Raw genomic sequence first — 17,627 nt, 5'->3', positions numbered from 1 at the left:
GAGAGAGAGAGAGAGAGAGAGAGAGAGAGAGAGAGCACGGGAGAGAGGAAACAGAGAGAGGGAGAGAAAGGGAAACACCATTACTCGGAGAACTCTCACTTGGTTTTAATGAGGTTACTACCACTGCTTTCCAAAGCAGTCTGTTTATTTAAGACATAGCATAGATTAGAATGGCATTAAAATTATTTTAAGTGACTCATGGAATTTAGATAGGAATGTATCTTATTACATTCCATTTTTACTTTGTATTACTGTGTCTTCAAATATATCTATCAAATCATAAATAAAAATCTCCCAGTGGAACTATATAGAAAAGCTTTCCATTCATTTTTTTTTTTTTTTTTAAGTTGACTACTTAGGGCAAGTTATTGTAGAGAGTTCTGTGAAAGGGTTGTTTACTTAAATTTACCCAACTCTCATAGTTGTGAAGGTAAGCAGAAACAGACTCACAGATATAGAAAACGAACTTGTGGTTACCAAAGGAAAGAGGGAATGGGGGGGACAAATTAGGGGTGTGGAATTAACAGATACAAACTACCATGTATAAAATAGATAAGCAGCAAGGATATACTATATAGCACAGGGAATTACACTCATTATCTTGTAATAACCTAAAATGGAGTATAATCTGCAAAATACTGAATCACTATGCTGTACACCTGAAACTAACACTAAATCAACTACACTTCAATTAAAAAAATAAGCAAAATACAATGAACTAATTGACTTCCAGTGAAAAGAAAAAGTATAAATATTTTAAATAATATTAAAATAAAATATTAATTATAAATAACAGTATACAAAATACTATTATTCTTTCAAACTACTAAACTATTGACGTGAATACTTAAGTCAAAGTGGAACATGATGCAAATAATTTCATGTTTTGGTTGTTTGATAAAGCAATGATTGATTTTTGACCTTTAAAGAAATATAAATCTATTTTTCAGCCAAATTAAGCAAAGGTTAGGAAAGCAGAGTAAAATAGTATGATATTTTTCAAAATTGTTTTTCCTATAACTTATAAGTGATTTTTAAAATATCAACTCTGTAGTCTGCCGTTATCATTTAAATCCATATCTTACACCTTTCCATTTGAACATGGGCATATGATTTGGAGGGACTGTGGTAGAAAAGGAATAAATCACACAAAGGATAGCATGAGGAGAATCAGGAGACCAGCTACTCAGCTACTTTCTTTTGGTCCTGTATTGTCAGTCCTTTGCTGTCTTCACATCTGCAGTGACCTTGCTTCATACACTTTTGTGTGCTTGTGGGACAGACAGGCTACAGGGTGATTCCAAATCTCTCTTGGAGGCAGTTTTTCCTAGTTCAGTTAGGTATAATAATAGTGCTTCAATAAAACAATTTTGGAAATAATAGTTTGCCATGGATTTTCTTATCAATTTCATCAGGGTCTTAAAAATTTCTCTAAAAAAATGTAACATTTGAAAATTTTATTTTAAAATGTGTTTGATCATTTTGTTGAATTTTTAAGAAATCATGTATTTATCACATTTAATAAACCAACTAGACTCTCATTACCTCTCAAATTTAACTAATGAATTGTTGCAAAAAGATAGTGAAATAAGAATGCATCTTTCTACTCATTTCTAAAGTTTGAAAAACAACTATAAGTAGATAATTAGCTGCATGTCAAATCACTTCCCTTTTACTGATGTTAAAGAGTTTTAGAGACAATTTAGAAAAATTAAAATTGAAAGTCCAAGGTTCTAAAGTTTGACTCTAAATCTTAAAGTGAATGAGGTTCAGAGGATTAGTACTTAAGATTGCTTCCTCAATTATGAATTTTTAGGAATACATTAGATTATGAAATTTCATCTAAAAACAATATATTTTTCCGAGTAAATGTTTTATGAGATTATTTTAATACCCATTACATATACTGTTTTGTGTGGCATATACTTCTTGACACTGTACTTTTAGTTTACTTTTCATATTTTCAGTTAAGAATGGAACTGACAAATGGAATTCCAGACTAAATCAGGTGACTCACTGAGAACAGAATTACTCTTTAGATTTTTCTCTAATTGTATCTCTCAGCAGGTTTTTTATATCACCTCTCATTTGTAATACCCAGTTCTTAGCCCACCATCATATACCATTTATATACCATCATATACTATTTGTGTTTATTTCTATGTTTTATTGAGTAGGCACAGTTGAAATCAAATTGACCAGTGCTTATAATATAATAAAAAAATACACTGATATGATTCAAGCAGCCAGGTATTATGAGGCTACATTAAGTAACCTAATAAAATTACTTAAATGACATCAATATTTATATTTTGTTAAATGCTGCAATAAATACTTTAAAGAATTGTGAATGAACATGAATACTTGAGTTAGTGATTATTTTAATAGAACAAATATTATTTCTACCATATATTCATCTTGAACACGGAGTCACTGAAAGCCTTAAACTTTTGCCTTCTACAGGTATATTGGAGTAGAATATAGACACACATACACTAATAAATAATAGAGTATTGCATGTCCTCTCTCAAATAATGTTTTTTTTTTTGATGCATCCCATCTATCAAATAGATAAGTAGAGAACAAATAAAAAATTTAGGTGCAGTCCTCATATTAAAATCAATTATTAAGAAAAAGTACATAAATTGAAATATGAGATTGGATATACTCTGTGTGTTATGTCAATTGCTTTATAAATCAGTTAATAAAACAAATGACCGAGATACTTTGGAAAGTGAATGAGAACACTATTAATAATTAATTCAGGGCAACAGAAACAAACCAGGACTATACCAGGAAAACTGGCTTGTATAAACACCCAGTGTATTAAGCTCCCACTAGGTAAGGATTCAGTTAATCAAACAAACATTGATTGAACATTGATTAGAATTAAATGTTGTTGTAGGCTGCTTCTACATACTACATGTCCTGAGAAACATTGTAGTTTCTCAGGAAATAATACAAACCAACAATGAAATTTCATAACAAACTTGATAAGGCATATGCATTTACATTAGCATCCTTGGACTAATAATCCAACCTTCATTATTATTATTATTTTTTGTTAAATGGTTTATTTGAGATTTTTCTTGTTTCTTGAGGTAGGCTTGTATAGCTATAAACTTCCCTCTTAGAACTGCTTTTGCTGCATCCCATAGGCTTTGGATCGTCATGTTTTCATTGTCATTTGTCTCTAGGTATTTTTTGATTTCCTCTTTGATTTCTTCAGTGATCTCTTGGTTATTTAGTAACGTTTAGCTTCCATGTGTTTGTGTTTTTTACGTTTCTTCCCCTATAATTGATTTCTAATCTCATAGCATTGTGGTCAGAAAAGATGCTTGATATGATTTCAATTTTCTTAAATTTACTGAGGCTTGATTTGTGACCCAAGATATGATCTATCCTGGAGACTATTCTGTGCACACTTGAGAAGAAGGTGTAATCTGCTGTTTTTGGGTGGAATGTCCTATAAATATCAATTAAATCTACATGGTCTATCATGTCATTTAAAGCTTCTGTTTCCTCATTTATTTTCATTTTAGATGATCTCTCCATTGGTGTATGTGAGGTGTTAAAGTCCCCCACTATTATTGTGTTACTGTCGATTTTCTCTTTTATATCTGTTAGCAGTTGCCTTATGTATTGAGGTACTCGTATGTTGGGTGCATATATATTTATAATTGTTATATCTTCTTGGATTGATCCCTTGATCATTATGTAGTGTCCTTCCTTGTCTCTTGTAACATTCTTTATTTTAAAGTCTATTTTATCTGATATGAGTATTCTACTCCAGCTTTCTTTTGATTTCCATTTGCATGGAATATCTTTTTCCATTCCCTCACTTTCAGTCTGTTATGTGTCCCTAGTTTTGAAGTGGGTCTCTTGTAGACAGCACATATATGGGTCTTGTTTTTGTGTCCATTCAGCAAGCCTGTGCCTTTTGGTTGGAGCATTTAATCCATTCACGTTTAAGGTAATTATCGTTATGTATGTTCCTATGACCATTTTCTTAATTGTTTTGGGTTTGTTTTTGTAAGTCCTTTTCTTCTCTTGTGTTTCCCACTTAGAGAAGTTCCTTGTATTTGTTGTAGAGCTGGTTTGGTGGTGCTGAATTCTCTTAGCTTTTGCTTGTCTGTAAAGCTTTTGATTTCTCCATTGAATCTGAATGAGATCCTTGCTGGGTAGAGTAATCTTGGTTGTAGGTTCTTCCCTTTCATCACTTTAAGTATATTATGCCACTTCCTTCTGGCTTGTAGAGTTTCTGCTGAGAAATCAGCTGTTAACCTCATGGGAGTTCCCTTATATGTTATTTGTCATTTTTCCCTTGCTGCTTTCAATAATTTTTCTTTGTCTTTAATTTTTGCCAATTTGATTACTATGTGTCTCGGCGTGTTTCTCCTTGGGTTTATCCTGTATGGGACTCTCTGCACTTCCTGGACTTGGGTGGCTATTTTCTTTCCCATGTTAGGGAAGTTTTCAACTATAATCTCTTCAAATATTTTCTCAGGTCCCTTCTCTCTCTCTTCTCCTTCTGGGACCCCTATAATGTGAATGTTGTTGCATTTAATGTTGTCCCAGAGTTCTCTTAGGCTGTCTTCATTTCTTTTCATTCTTTTTTCTTTATTCTGTTCCACAGCAGTGAATTCCACCATTCTGTCTTCCAGGTCACTTATCTGTTCTTCTGCCTCAGTTATTCTGCTATTGATTCCTTCTAGTGTAGTTTTCATTTCAGTTATTGTATTGTTCATCTCTGTTTGTTTGTTCTTTAATTCTTCTAGGTCTTTGTGAAACATTTCTTGCATCTTCTTGATCTTTGCCTCCATTCTTTTTCCAAGGTCCTGGATCATCTTCACTATCATTATTCTGAATTCTTTTTCTGGAAGGTTGCCTATGTCCACTTCATTTAGTTGTTTTTCTGGGGTTTTATCTTGTTCCTTCATCTGGTACTTAGCCCTCTGCCTTTTCATCTTTTCTGTCTTTCTGTGAATGTGGTTTTTGTTCCACAGGCTGCAGGATTGTAATTCTTCTTGCATCTGCTGTCTCCCCTCTCTAATCTTCATTAATTTTTGATATTTGGTTTTGGAGATGATTAGACCTTAGTACAAAGGATAGGATCAGGTAGGGGGAAAATGTAGCATCATAATACTCCATACTTGCATAGCACTTCAATGCTTTTTTATAATATCTCACTTTAAAATGTTGAAAAACAACCATTAAGACATGTAAACTAGCCAATGTTTTTCCCATTTGGGGCATGAGGAAACCAAGGATCAAAATGATTAGAAAATCATAGTTTGTTAAACAAACTCCTTTAGCCCTGGACAATGTTAGGTACTTTACTTAGAACTTGACTGATACTCAAAATAACCCTCTAGGTAAATGTTATCACCCTCATTTTTTTGTATGAGTAACAAGAGACTTACACAAGTTCACATGTAATAAAAGGCAGATCCAGAGTACAAAGCATCTAATTCCCATTATTTCACAAACTGTCACTTGTCCCGCCTAATGTTATAAGTCATTGATACAAAGTCAATGTAAACTTGGGTTTTCTGGCTGCAGGCTCACAGAGTTACACCTTGTTGACTCAGCCACAAATACCTCAGTCACTGTACCTTACAACTCACAAAATGAGGTCACTGTACCTCATTTTCTGTTAGATATGAAGCAACTATATTAAAATAGGTTGTGTATGACCAACACATATGGCTTAGTTGTTTTCTTTATTTATATATGTTACCAGGAAGCTTTTGTTTTTTCTTTTCTTCTTGCCATTGAAGGATTATTATACAGCCAGTATTCAGGTTTCATGGGGCCTGAGATGATAAACTTTGGGTTCCTTCTTTGAAGAATTACACAAAAGTACTGCTACAAATTTAAATGCAGGGCCTTGGAAGGGACCTGTGCAATTGAGAGCCCTGAAGTTTAAGCTTTTACCTAAAGTTTTATATTAATTAGGAAAACCTAAGCCTGATTTTGTGATAACTGGTCTATAAGTACATTTAAGAATGAGTCTAACACATTTATGATACAGTTTGGCAAACTGGTCAATAAGATCTGCTAGTTCATGTGTATAATCTAAGATATATTACCATGATAATGGATGATAACCACTATTTATGGATAATAACCAATATTTATGGCTAATGCCTTTTGTAGTTCATCTATAAATAGAATATGGATTAGCGAATAGTTGTTAGATTTGATGACATTTCACACTTGCCTTATTGTCCCAAACTTGTATCATCTTTGAATAAAATTTCTCCATACCACTTCTATTTGAAAAAAGTGTTATCAATAGTTTGTGAATACTGTTCATAGAAAAGAAAAAAAAGTATTTCTGAGAGAAATAAGAAGTACATGAAAGATACGCATTAAAGAGTAATACAATCAATGGTTTGTATAAATGAAATCAAGAGGGCTGCTCTTGGGGATGCAAACACAAGTAATGCCTGTACAGGCTTCATTTGTATCTCTCCTTTTGGTCTTAATGCAATGATTAATAGAAAGGAATAATGTCTTGATAAAGATATTGGTAAATATTTGACATTCTTTTCCAAAAATCTTTAGAAATCTATTAAACATACTCAGTGCGGGGTTGGGGAGTGAGATGAATTTGGAGATTGGAATTGACATATATACACTCTTGATACTATGTATAAAATAGATAACTAATGAGAACCTACTGTATAGCACAGGAACTCTACGCAGTGCTCTGTGGTGACCTAAATGGGAAGGAAATCCAAAAAAGAGGGGATATATGTATACATATAGCTGATTCACTTTGCTGTACAGTAGAAACTAACACAACATTGTAAAGCAACTATACTCCAGTAAAAATTAAAAAAAAATACTCAGTGCTGGCACAATGATGAATAATTAAACCTGCAGGATGGATAGATAGTTAGATGATTTTCATCATAACATTTTCGTTTGTCTTATAACTATATATTAGTATCTGGAGTTTTAACATATAAAAATACATTCAGAGATTTGGGGCAATAACATTGAAATTTACCGAAATCACATGGTTATTAAGATTTACTATTAATGTTTTTTGAATTTTTGTTTATAAGTTCAAATATATATACTCTTGTGGGCACCTTACAGTGTAGAAGGATGGACTTTCATTCATTTGAATCTTAGCAACTTAAAAATATGTATTTTTTTTGCAAATATATTTGATGAGTAGTAGTATAAAGTAGCACAAAGCAGTAATAGTGTATCAGCATGAATCACTTGTAAGAGCCATTATGCTGGGAGTTAAAATTTAAATACCCGTTTGCTCCAAAGCGTAACTATAAATGAAATATAATAAGCACACAAGAAAAGTTAATAGCTGAACTAACAAGGAAGATAAATACCTTTTGGGGCCAGAAATGGTATAGAAATATTCAACAGTAAACAGGGGACTTGGGCCACTGTCTCCTAGGCTCTGCATAAGCAAACAATCAGGGGCTGCTGGGGAGTTTGACTGGTGTGGGATAATAAGTACCAAAAACATTATGCATCATAGAGGACTGGATTTACCTAACCCTGGTAGAAAGTTTTAAAAAAAATAGATGCAGGGCTAGGGCTTATATGAAGCTACAAAGATAAGCAATGAGAGCTGTGCCCCAGTATTTTGGGCATGTGCCTAGTGGCCCAGTAACTTGCTTCTGTGTTATCTCTAAATATCACCTGGGGACTGGAGCCCTGGGCTTCCAGTTAGAGACCTGTTTCTGCAGTGGGGTAGAGGGAGAGGAGTGATGCTGGGTGGAGGCCATCGTGTACTGTACATAAGAAGCAAGAGGGTAAGTGCAAAGACAGAAAACTTTGTCTCAGAATAAGTCTGGAACAAAAAGTCCAAAGCCACATTGAAAAAGCTAATGCTGCCAGTGATAATCAAAAGACTCAACCTATAGATGATTTTGTCCTAATGAAACCAAATACTACCATAATCAGACCTTTAAAACAAATAGAAAATAATATCCATAAAAATAAGGTAAAATTATGAAAAAAAAACAATGAATTTGGTATGAAAAATAGTTGATTGGAAATATTCACTGTAGTAAAAATACCAGTAAAAAGTTAAATTTAGAAATGGAATAGAAAGAGATTGGTGAAGAGCAGCCTTAAGGCAGTTATGGTAGAGAATTTTCCAAAAGAAAGAAAAGATGTAAGCCCCTCTATTAGACACATGATTATAATATTGTGAAATACCAAAGATCTCAAAAGAAGCAGCTTCCAGAAAAAGAGAAAACAGATTACTTTAAAACCAAACAAAATTTAGACTGACCCCAGACTTTTCATCAGCATCCATAGATGTTAGAAGCCAAGAACACTTTTTATAAAGAACTAAGATAAAGAACTGAATTTCTCCCTTGACAATACAAGCATGAGTAAAGGTATTTTAAGCATTTAAAATCTAAGGTGACTTATTACTCACCTTGTTATAAGAACTGCTAAAAGTTATTCTTCAGCATGACTGAGACAAACTTGGAATGAAAGAGAGATGTACGAAATGATGGTGAGCAAATAAACCAGAAAAATATGGTGGTAAATAAAATTATTGACTGTAAGGTAATGATAACAACTCATTTTGGGGTGTTAAAAAAGATAGAGATAAAATTTTATATAAAATTGACAAGGAAGGTGTTTGAGGTGGGTGTGGTAGAGCACAGTTAAGGGTGGTAAGGGCCTTTTGTGTTGGGAGGAGAGAGATACTTGATATCTCTCTTCAATGTTTTAAAAACATTGAAATATCTATGTTAAAAATTAAAAGGTAATCACAAAAAGTATAGAAATACCACCTGTAACTTCTAAGAAATCATAGAATCAAAGAGGGGTGGGTGGGTAGAAAACTTAATCCAGTGAGAGACAGGAAAGGAAAAATAAAAAATGAGAGAGAGAAGCAAATACAAAATATGGTAAACAGGAAACACAGAACAGATGGTAGAAATACATACAAATATATAATTAATCATAATAACATATTTATTAAGTTTACTTATTAAAACATAAGTGACTTTATTATGGATTAAAAATAAGTACTCCAAACAGCTATATGATGTTTAGAAGAGAAAGACCTTATCAGATAACTTGAAAATAAGGTGGTTGAAAAAAGCAATACCTTGCAAGATAGTAACCATAAAAAAGTTAATGTAGTCATATTCATATGTAACAAAAGTGGAATTTTAGGGAAAGTGTACTAGTAAAAATAAAGAGAAAAACAATTAATGAAAAGAAGAATAAATGTCTTAAAAGTATAAAATTCATAAACTTACATATACATTACAATATGGCCTTACTCAAAATTTGTAAGATTTTTTGAATAAAGTTTATTAGATTGATTTGATAAATCCAGAAAGGTTCCTGTACCCAACTAATATAGAGTGAGTGCATATAGATATATATGAGTGTGGACATATATGTATATATTGTTTCCAAATAAATACATACAGACTGCACTTTTCTGCAACACAACTAAATTAGAAATCAAAAATAAAAATATTGTCAAAATGAAGGTAATAGCAACAAATTTAAAACACACATTTGTAAATAGCTCATGGGTTAAAGAGGTTATCACAATAGAAATTATAAAATATTTAGACCTGAATGACACAATTTCCATTGACAACCTGTAAAATGTAGCTGAAGCCATTTTTACATGAAAATTTATTGTGTTAAGTGTATATAACAGAAGAGATAAAGATTATATATAAGTAAGCAGGTTTCATTTCAAGAAGCTAGAGAGAGAGGAAACAGGTGGAGGAGGGATGTGTTGGTGGTAGATGTGGAAAAAGTAGAAGAAAGAAACTGAAAATAATAGAAAAATAATGAAATAGAACATGAGAGCAAAAATAATGGTGATCTACAAAGAAACCCTGGCTCTTTGAAAATAGTTTAGTAAATGATTATCTGGCATATCACATAACAACCAGTACATTTCAATTATGGCTGCCTTCTAATTACTGTTCTTTTATTATTTTATTGACCTGCTTATAAGTAGTTAACCATTACTGCTGTTTCTAGAAAAATCATATTAAAAATCAGTTGAAGCTGATAGGATGGGGGAATGATCTCTCCAGTCTGCCATGTCTCCATCACTCTCTGTTGCCTCCCTGCTCTCTTTTTGTCCCCAGCAAGCTGTAGCGTGGATTGCCTGACCCCTGGCAGCTTTATTTTCCAACTCCAGCAATGAACACATATTTGAGTGACTAACTAGGTACTAGGCAGTGTCTGGGTGCTAAGGATACAGTGATGAACAAGATAGGAATGATACTAGCCCTCAGGGAGCTTATTGCCTAGTGAGAAAGACAATAAAGCAAGCAAATTACAATGAAGTGCGGAGAGGGGGCAGTCAGACAATACTGTGGGAGCCAGTAGCCAGGAACCCTAACGGATAGTCTAGCAGGGAGGGGAAGCTGAGTTGAGAAAGTGAAATTTAAACCGAATCCTGAAAGGTGTTCACCAAGTATGGTAAAGTTGGGAGTGGGTGAGAATTCAAGGCACAGAGAACAGCATGAGCAAATTCTGAAGGCAAATGAGTGTTTGCACTGATTTAGTTTGAACCTACATATGATTTGGATCAGTAAAGTTGCTCATAACCAAAGTACACACACCTATGTTTTCTAATTGTATTTTGTCAACTTAACTATTCAATTCAGTTGTAGCCTTAAATCACAAATAGCACATATAGTTTAATCATAATAAAACTATGAACTATAATGTAGAATAATAAGTTAGGAATCAGTTCTGCTGTCTGTAAAATGAGCAATGATACCTAACTTTAAAGATTTTTAGGGCTGGAGATATAAATGTTAAGCACCTACGTGAGTGCCTTATAAAGAGAAAGCATTAATCCCGGGAGGTTATCATCATTGATTTATTCAATCTTCACAATAAATTGTTGAAGTAATTATTACTCTCTTAATTTTAGAGCTGACATTTAGAGAGGTGAAATCCTCTCCACAATAACATGTGTCATTTTTTTAAGATTTGGCTAAGGCGTTATCTTTCTTCCCTTCTGGGATAACATTTCTTTCTCACCAGCTCCAACAGCACCATGTATAAAAATGAACCCTACACATGGACAGATTGCATTGTAATAATTTTTCTATATTTAAGACATATGAGTACTCTGTTACCCAGGGAACTACTTACTGGAAGGTCTGTGTTTGTCTTATTCATACTAGTATAGAGGGCACATAAAGATATTTACCAAATTAAGGTGGAAATTTAATGGAACAGAATATTCTGATTTCAAATTACACAGTATTTTTACCATGCCAGCGATGTCTCACAATAATGTCTATTTTAATAATAAGAACATAATGAAACATTTTTTAAGAATCACTAATGCATTAATAATTTTGATAACTAAAAATTTGCCGTAGCATGAAATTTTCCTTATTTCTCATGTGTTTGAAACACAGTTCCCACTTTTGGTGTCCCTTGTTTAATTGTGATGAAGAAACTGTCAGACAGCCCAAGAATATTTCTTTTCTAAGGATGAGTGCGGTGAATAGTATGTACTCAGTACTTCCTTTGACTTCTTTCACAAAAGGAAGCAAGTTACAAAGAAAATTACATAGAAGCATCTCCTAGAAGGCATGTAATTTGAGGTAACTTACTTTTGGATGCACAAATAACAATCTCTTTCCATTTAAGCATTCAAAAGGTAACCAGACTGTCATATTGCTAATTAATTAACTCAAAGAAACTGAAACCAGCAAAATGAAAACCAATGTATTTTTTTTAAGGTTTCTCTTAGACCTAAACTGATGAAATAGTATCTCTTTAGAAATGACCAGAAATTATGTTTTTTTCTATAATAAAATCAAGTTAAATACTTGCAAAAATATAAAACTCTTATGGGATATGTTGAATACAACTAACCTTTTACAATATATCCTTCAACTAGTGGAGATATTCTGAAATATCCAAGAAAACTTTGTCATGATTCCCCTATAATTTATAGTTGCTATTGCTTGGTTTATAAGAACAAGTAGAGTAATTGAGGAAGAAATATAGCTACCAAATATTTGTGTTTATTTCCATTAAGTACCATTTTAGAAAGTAAGAAATATTTAAATGAGTAAAAGGATACTCTCCAATTAGAATCAGTAAATATCTTTGCATTTACCATGTTATGTCCTTTTCCATTTAGAGAGCACTGCGTAATTATTAGACAATTATACTGTTTCTGTCTCCAGAATGTGAGGAAGCTTGGGGGAATATTACATGGCCCCTCTCTGTGTCTCAGTCTTTGCATTTTTAAAATCAGGGTAATTTCTCCCTTGCCTCAAAATAATATGAAAATTATGGGGAAAATGCTAGTAAAGTCAATATGGAGTGATGAAAGAAATGCACTTTCCAGATGAGTGAAAAGTCAGAAATCACAGGGCGATTATACAAGGAAATCTATTTAAAATGTTCCTCAAGATTATTCACTTACAAATAACCTATAAATAACCATCCTTTTGTATCACTGAGGAAGAACTGCATGTGTTACTCATTTGTTGAAATGAGTAACTATCACTGGAGTTCAGGAATTTTGAAATTCATCAAAATCTTGCTGGATGCCTACTATGTGGTACAATTCTACTGTGCCCTGGCATTCAGAGAAACCCTCAGATTAGGTTTACATGTATTAACTCATTTAATCCTCATATTAGCCCTATGAGATAGATATTATTAACCCCACTTTACAGTTTGAGGAGACTGAAGCATGGAGATGTTAAAACACTTATTCAATACTGTACACCGTGAGAATGATGGAGGTCATGACTCAACCCCGAGAGCATAATTTTAAAGCCAGACCTCTAAACATGTTGCGTTTGTGATGAAATTTACAAAATTTCATTCAAATATTCAGTTCATCAGAAACTACCAAGGTTGATGCACCCTACTGTAAAACTAAGGGGGAAAATCCAGTGCAATAATAATTTACAAATAACAGAACAAAACTGACTCATCTTCAGTTTATGAGTCCATTTTTGCTCACCTGTTCAAATTACTGTTAAGTACATTTATTTAGTTTTCAATTTTAATTTTGAATTTTTTTCTTTTCTAAAATTTCTGTTTTTTTTAAACAAATTCAAGTTTCCTGGTGAAGTTCACATTCTTATGTATTTTTTGAACATGTTCATTATAGTTATTCTAAAGTCTATCTTTGATAACTACACTTACTGGATTATGTATGCATATCTTTATGTTTTCTGAGTTATTGGCAGTTCTTAGTTCTTAGTTAATGAGAGGCCTGGGCTTTGTTGATCAAAAGCCAGGCCTCGTATATGAAAATTTGTAGATGTTTCAGTTGACTTATTATCCTCCACAGAAGGTTCACCCTATCATTTGGGAGGTAGACAGGAGTGAGACCTTATCACCTTCATCTAAATCAGGCTGGGTTACATGTCTTCCTCTGGTTTGCCCCACTTGCAGAGTACAGCCCTCCAGAAGTTTCAGCTGTATGCTAAGGTGTTTACTAGGACTTTTTCTTCTTCAGCTACTCCTGTACTCCAGTTGTTTCTTCTGGCCTCTCAGAGTGCAGAAAGCTCCCTTCTGCTTTATAGAGATTTGTTTTGTTTATAAACACTGTGTCTCTCTAGTCCTAGAAAATTAGCTAAAATCTCTTTTTCTGTCTCTTCTGAGCCGTGGTCATCTATCTACAAGATTCCTCACTCTGCTAAGAAGTGGCGAATTCCCTCAGGGGAAAAGTAACTCCTAAACTGTCACCTCACTTCTCTGCTGTTCCCTTTTTTCTGAGATCTTGGCTCCTCTAGTCAGGCTTACTTCAGAGGCTCTCCAGTGCTTCCAATGTATTTTTGAAATGTTATTCTTCAAAAGCTAATCTATCATAACCAGAGCAGATGTCATAAATTATCTACTGAATGTCTATGTGCCAGGTGAGCGCTCACTGCTGGTTATACAATGGTAACATGTTTCTAAAAATATTTAAAACAAATAGTTAATAAGTTATATGTGTGTGTTTTTATATATGACATATTCTATGACTCAAGAACTAATGTTCCGCTAACATGGAAACGTGGCACACGTGGTAAATGGTTTCATTAATAGCATACACAGTATGATACAGGAGCTTAGAGGAGGAGCATTTAACTTGGACCAGGGCTGGAGTAGGGAAAGCGAGTCAGGAATGCTTCCTAGAGGACCTTAGACAGGAATTTCAAAGATTGAGAAAGAGTTAGTCAAGCGTAGTAGATTGCCATCAGCTTGACCCAGTATAACTTCTAAGTATGCTAATACTTAAAATGTACTGCTTATTTCTATTAAAAGCACAAATGGATTGGAAACATTAAAACTATGTTTGAGGATGTAAAAATTAGCTTAAAAATGTTAACCATGCCAATTGATTTCTCCGTAGGTGTTCAAAGCAATGAATATCCCACAAATCAGGAGTCATTTTCTGCCTCCCCCAGAAAAAATGCCTGAAGCCTATTCTGCAAAGATTGCTCTTTTGGGTGCTGGGCCTGCAAGTATAAGTTGTGCTTCCTTCTTGGCTCGATTAGGCTACTCTGACATCACTATATTTGAAAAACAAGAATACGTTGGTGGTTTAAGGTAATGCCTACATTTATTTCATGTTCACAGTGTCAAAATTGATGGGGTAAAATGATTATGAACATTGCTGGTTCGTAATCGTATAGGAACTTCAGGCTCACAGATGGTATTTTAAGTGTTCTTTTTCCAAATGCTCAAATTTTGATTTCATTATTCACTTTAAATTTGCAGTTGGCTTTAAGCAATATTTATTTTAAAATTTCTCTGTCTAGTTCTGTGAATTTAAGAGAAATCTCAGCAAAATATTTTATGAATAGAGGAACCAATCATATGAAAGCTTATTTCAGGACTTCCCTGGCTGTCCAGCAGTTACAACTTCACCTTCGAATGCAGGGGGTGCGGGTTCAATCCCTGGTCAGGGAGCTAAGATCACACATGCCTCACGGCCAGAAAAACCAAAAAATAAAACAGAAGCACTATTATAACAAATTCAATAAAGACTTTAAAAAAATGGTCCACATCAAAAAAATCTTTAAAAAAAAAAAGTAAGCTTATTTCACCCCTGTGAATCTTTCCTTTAATGGCGATATATATATGTGAAAATTATGCAAATTAGAGATGGAGAAACCAAACTCCACAGAATATTGGATGATTCATTTTGTTGTGTACACAGACGTGCTGTCCTGATCACGTATTTTCATTCTCCAATCTCTTTAAGTTTTGCATTTGATTATAATTATGTTAGAGTCTACTAAAAATGTTCCATTTTAATGTACATTTATGCAGTGTTTATCTCATAGATACCATATTATTATTTACTATTAATCAGCATCATTATTAAACCAGGATTCAGTCACATAATCATTTATTCCCATGAAGATTCATACACTGAAATGGAAAATATTCACTTTGTATCTGATTTTCAGAAATTCATATTAAGCTTAGAAATTGGATGCTTTATTTAAAATAAATGGAACTTTTATTTAAAATAAATGCTTTATTTAAAATAAATTTAAAATAAATGGAACTCTATAGAATATACAATGAAGAAAAGGCAATCTCTTCAACGACTGATGTTGGGCAACCTGGACAGCTTACATGTAAATCAATGAACTTAAAACACTCACGCCATATAGAAAAATAAACTCAAAATGGTTTAAAGACCTAAATATAAGACATGACACCATAAAAGTCCTACAAGAGAACAGAGGCAAAATATTCTCTGACATAAATCTTAGCAATGTTTTCTTAGATCAGTCTCCCAAGGAAAAAGAAATAAAAACAAAAATAAGCAAATGGGACCTAATCAAACTTAAAAGCTTTTGCACAGCAAAGGAAATCATCAACAAAACAAAAAGACAACCTATGGATTCACAATAAGGAAATGAGGTTTAGGTGAAATAGATTTGGTCATAGAAAATACTTTGAGAACATGTGTTATGTAACACAAATTTAAAGTGTGGTACCTTAGCGTAATAAACTAAAGCAAAGTTCTATCGGAGTATGAGCATCGTGCTTTAAAAAGAATGGAAGGAGGTTGTTACTGGTTAATTCCATTTAGATGAAAGAAACATGAACATATAAGAACGATTATTTTTTTAGGTTATCTGGGCATTCCACTGATTGTACTAAAGGATTTGTGGCCACAAGGAAGATTTCTTTCAAAATTTTAGATTGTTAAAAGAGCACATATAGAAGAATGAAAGTTTGTTTTTATAAGTACAACAAACTTGGGAAGTAACCATTCCAATTAAATTCCATCTTCTGTCCTTGTATCCCCTTTCTCAATACGCAGTCTTGAGGGTAATCTCTCTCTGTCCCTTCTTCCCTCCTTCCTCCCTTCCTTCCTTCCTTCCTTTTATATTTATTGATCTCCTACTGTGTGCTGGTCATTGTCTCGGGCCCTAGAGATACAAAGGTAAATAAAGCAAAGTGCCTGTTCTCATGGGGCTCGTATTCTGGTAGTGGGGGGGTAGGCAATAAAGCAACAATAAACCAAATATAGAGTATGTCAGGTGTTTATAAATGCATGAGGGGGTTTCAAAAATGGCAGTTTAGTGCTGTCCCTAGAGCATTTGATATATGGAATAGATAATTTTTAAAATATGGTTATCCTCTAGTCTGTACAATAAAATAATCTTCAAAGAGAATTATGTAATAATTGGTGATTATAATTATTTTTATTCACTCCCATAACACAAAATATTAGCAATTAAAACAAAATAATTTCAATATTAAAGGTATAGTTCACAGTTTCACTATTTTAGAGTTTAAACCCAAGTTAAAAACTTCTGGTCACACAGAATGATAGAATTGAAGTAGATTCATGTTGCTTCATGTGTTATCATTTTATCAGTCTCAGATCAACTGTTCAAACATTGGAATACGTAGTCTTGCAGGGGTGGAGACACATGCTGCCTATGGCCATTGGAATGAGGAATATGCTTGTAGGTGTATCAGCATGTGCCAGTGGTTGCTGTTTAACTGGAGTTCTCCATATTAACTGTTCTGTAGAACTCAGTTTATTAATGAATGGGTAATAAAATTGGGATTATTTAAAGGTTACACATCTTTTTAACATCTTTATTGGAGTATAATTGCTTCACCTTCCATAGCTCAGCTGGTAGAGCGGAAGACTATAGACCTGACACATGTGGATATTTATTTTAAAATCATTTATTACTAAAACTCTGTAGCAACTGTAGCCATTATTTAAAATTTAGATCCACCAAAGAGTTTTTTGGGGGGAGACAGTGTTTAGAATATCACTGACTTGTTGAGAGTTACCTGCTCATGGTGATAATACAAAAAGGCTTATTTTTGTCAGTTTCATAACTTTTTAAATCGTCTGAAAACAGTGTACCTCCTTATTGCCTGCACCTGGACTTGGTGTGATGCTGGTAAGAGAATAGAGTACGAGTATAGGGTTGAGCAGCTCATAGGAAGGAGTTGTCTGAGGACGTATGTTGGGGTGGAGGAACCAAAGTTTAGTTTGGGGTATAAAAAATTTGAGATACCTATTAGACGTCCAAGTGAATATAAAGTTCTGGAATTTAGGTTTGAGGATAAAAATGTGGGTGCCATCACATATGGACGGCATTTAGAGCTCTGAAATGAGGAGG

At 33.5% G+C, this 17,627-nt stretch overlaps 1 protein-coding gene across 1 annotated transcript in view; it reads left to right on the top strand.

Moving 5' to 3' along the window:
* DPYD (dihydropyrimidine dehydrogenase) overlaps positions 1 to 17,627 on the top strand; it is an 811,158-nt gene that overhangs the window by 221,164 nt on the left and 572,367 nt on the right. Inside the window, exon 6 of the mRNA XM_027114432.1 lies at positions 14,369 to 14,565. Coding sequence (XP_026970233.1) covers positions 14,369 to 14,565 — 197 coding nt within the window. The remainder of the gene's footprint in view (positions 1 to 14,368; positions 14,566 to 17,627) is intronic.

The sequence above is a fragment of the Aethalodelphis obliquidens genome, unplaced genomic scaffold (assembly GCF_003676395.1).
Source record: "Aethalodelphis obliquidens isolate GAN/ISIS:26980383/991018 unplaced genomic scaffold, ASM367639v1 scaffold13, whole genome shotgun sequence".
Lineage (NCBI taxonomy): Eukaryota > Metazoa > Chordata > Mammalia > Artiodactyla > Delphinidae > Aethalodelphis > Aethalodelphis obliquidens.
Note: the sequence above shows the minus strand (reverse complement) of the source record. Positions and strands in the feature narration are given on the sequence as shown.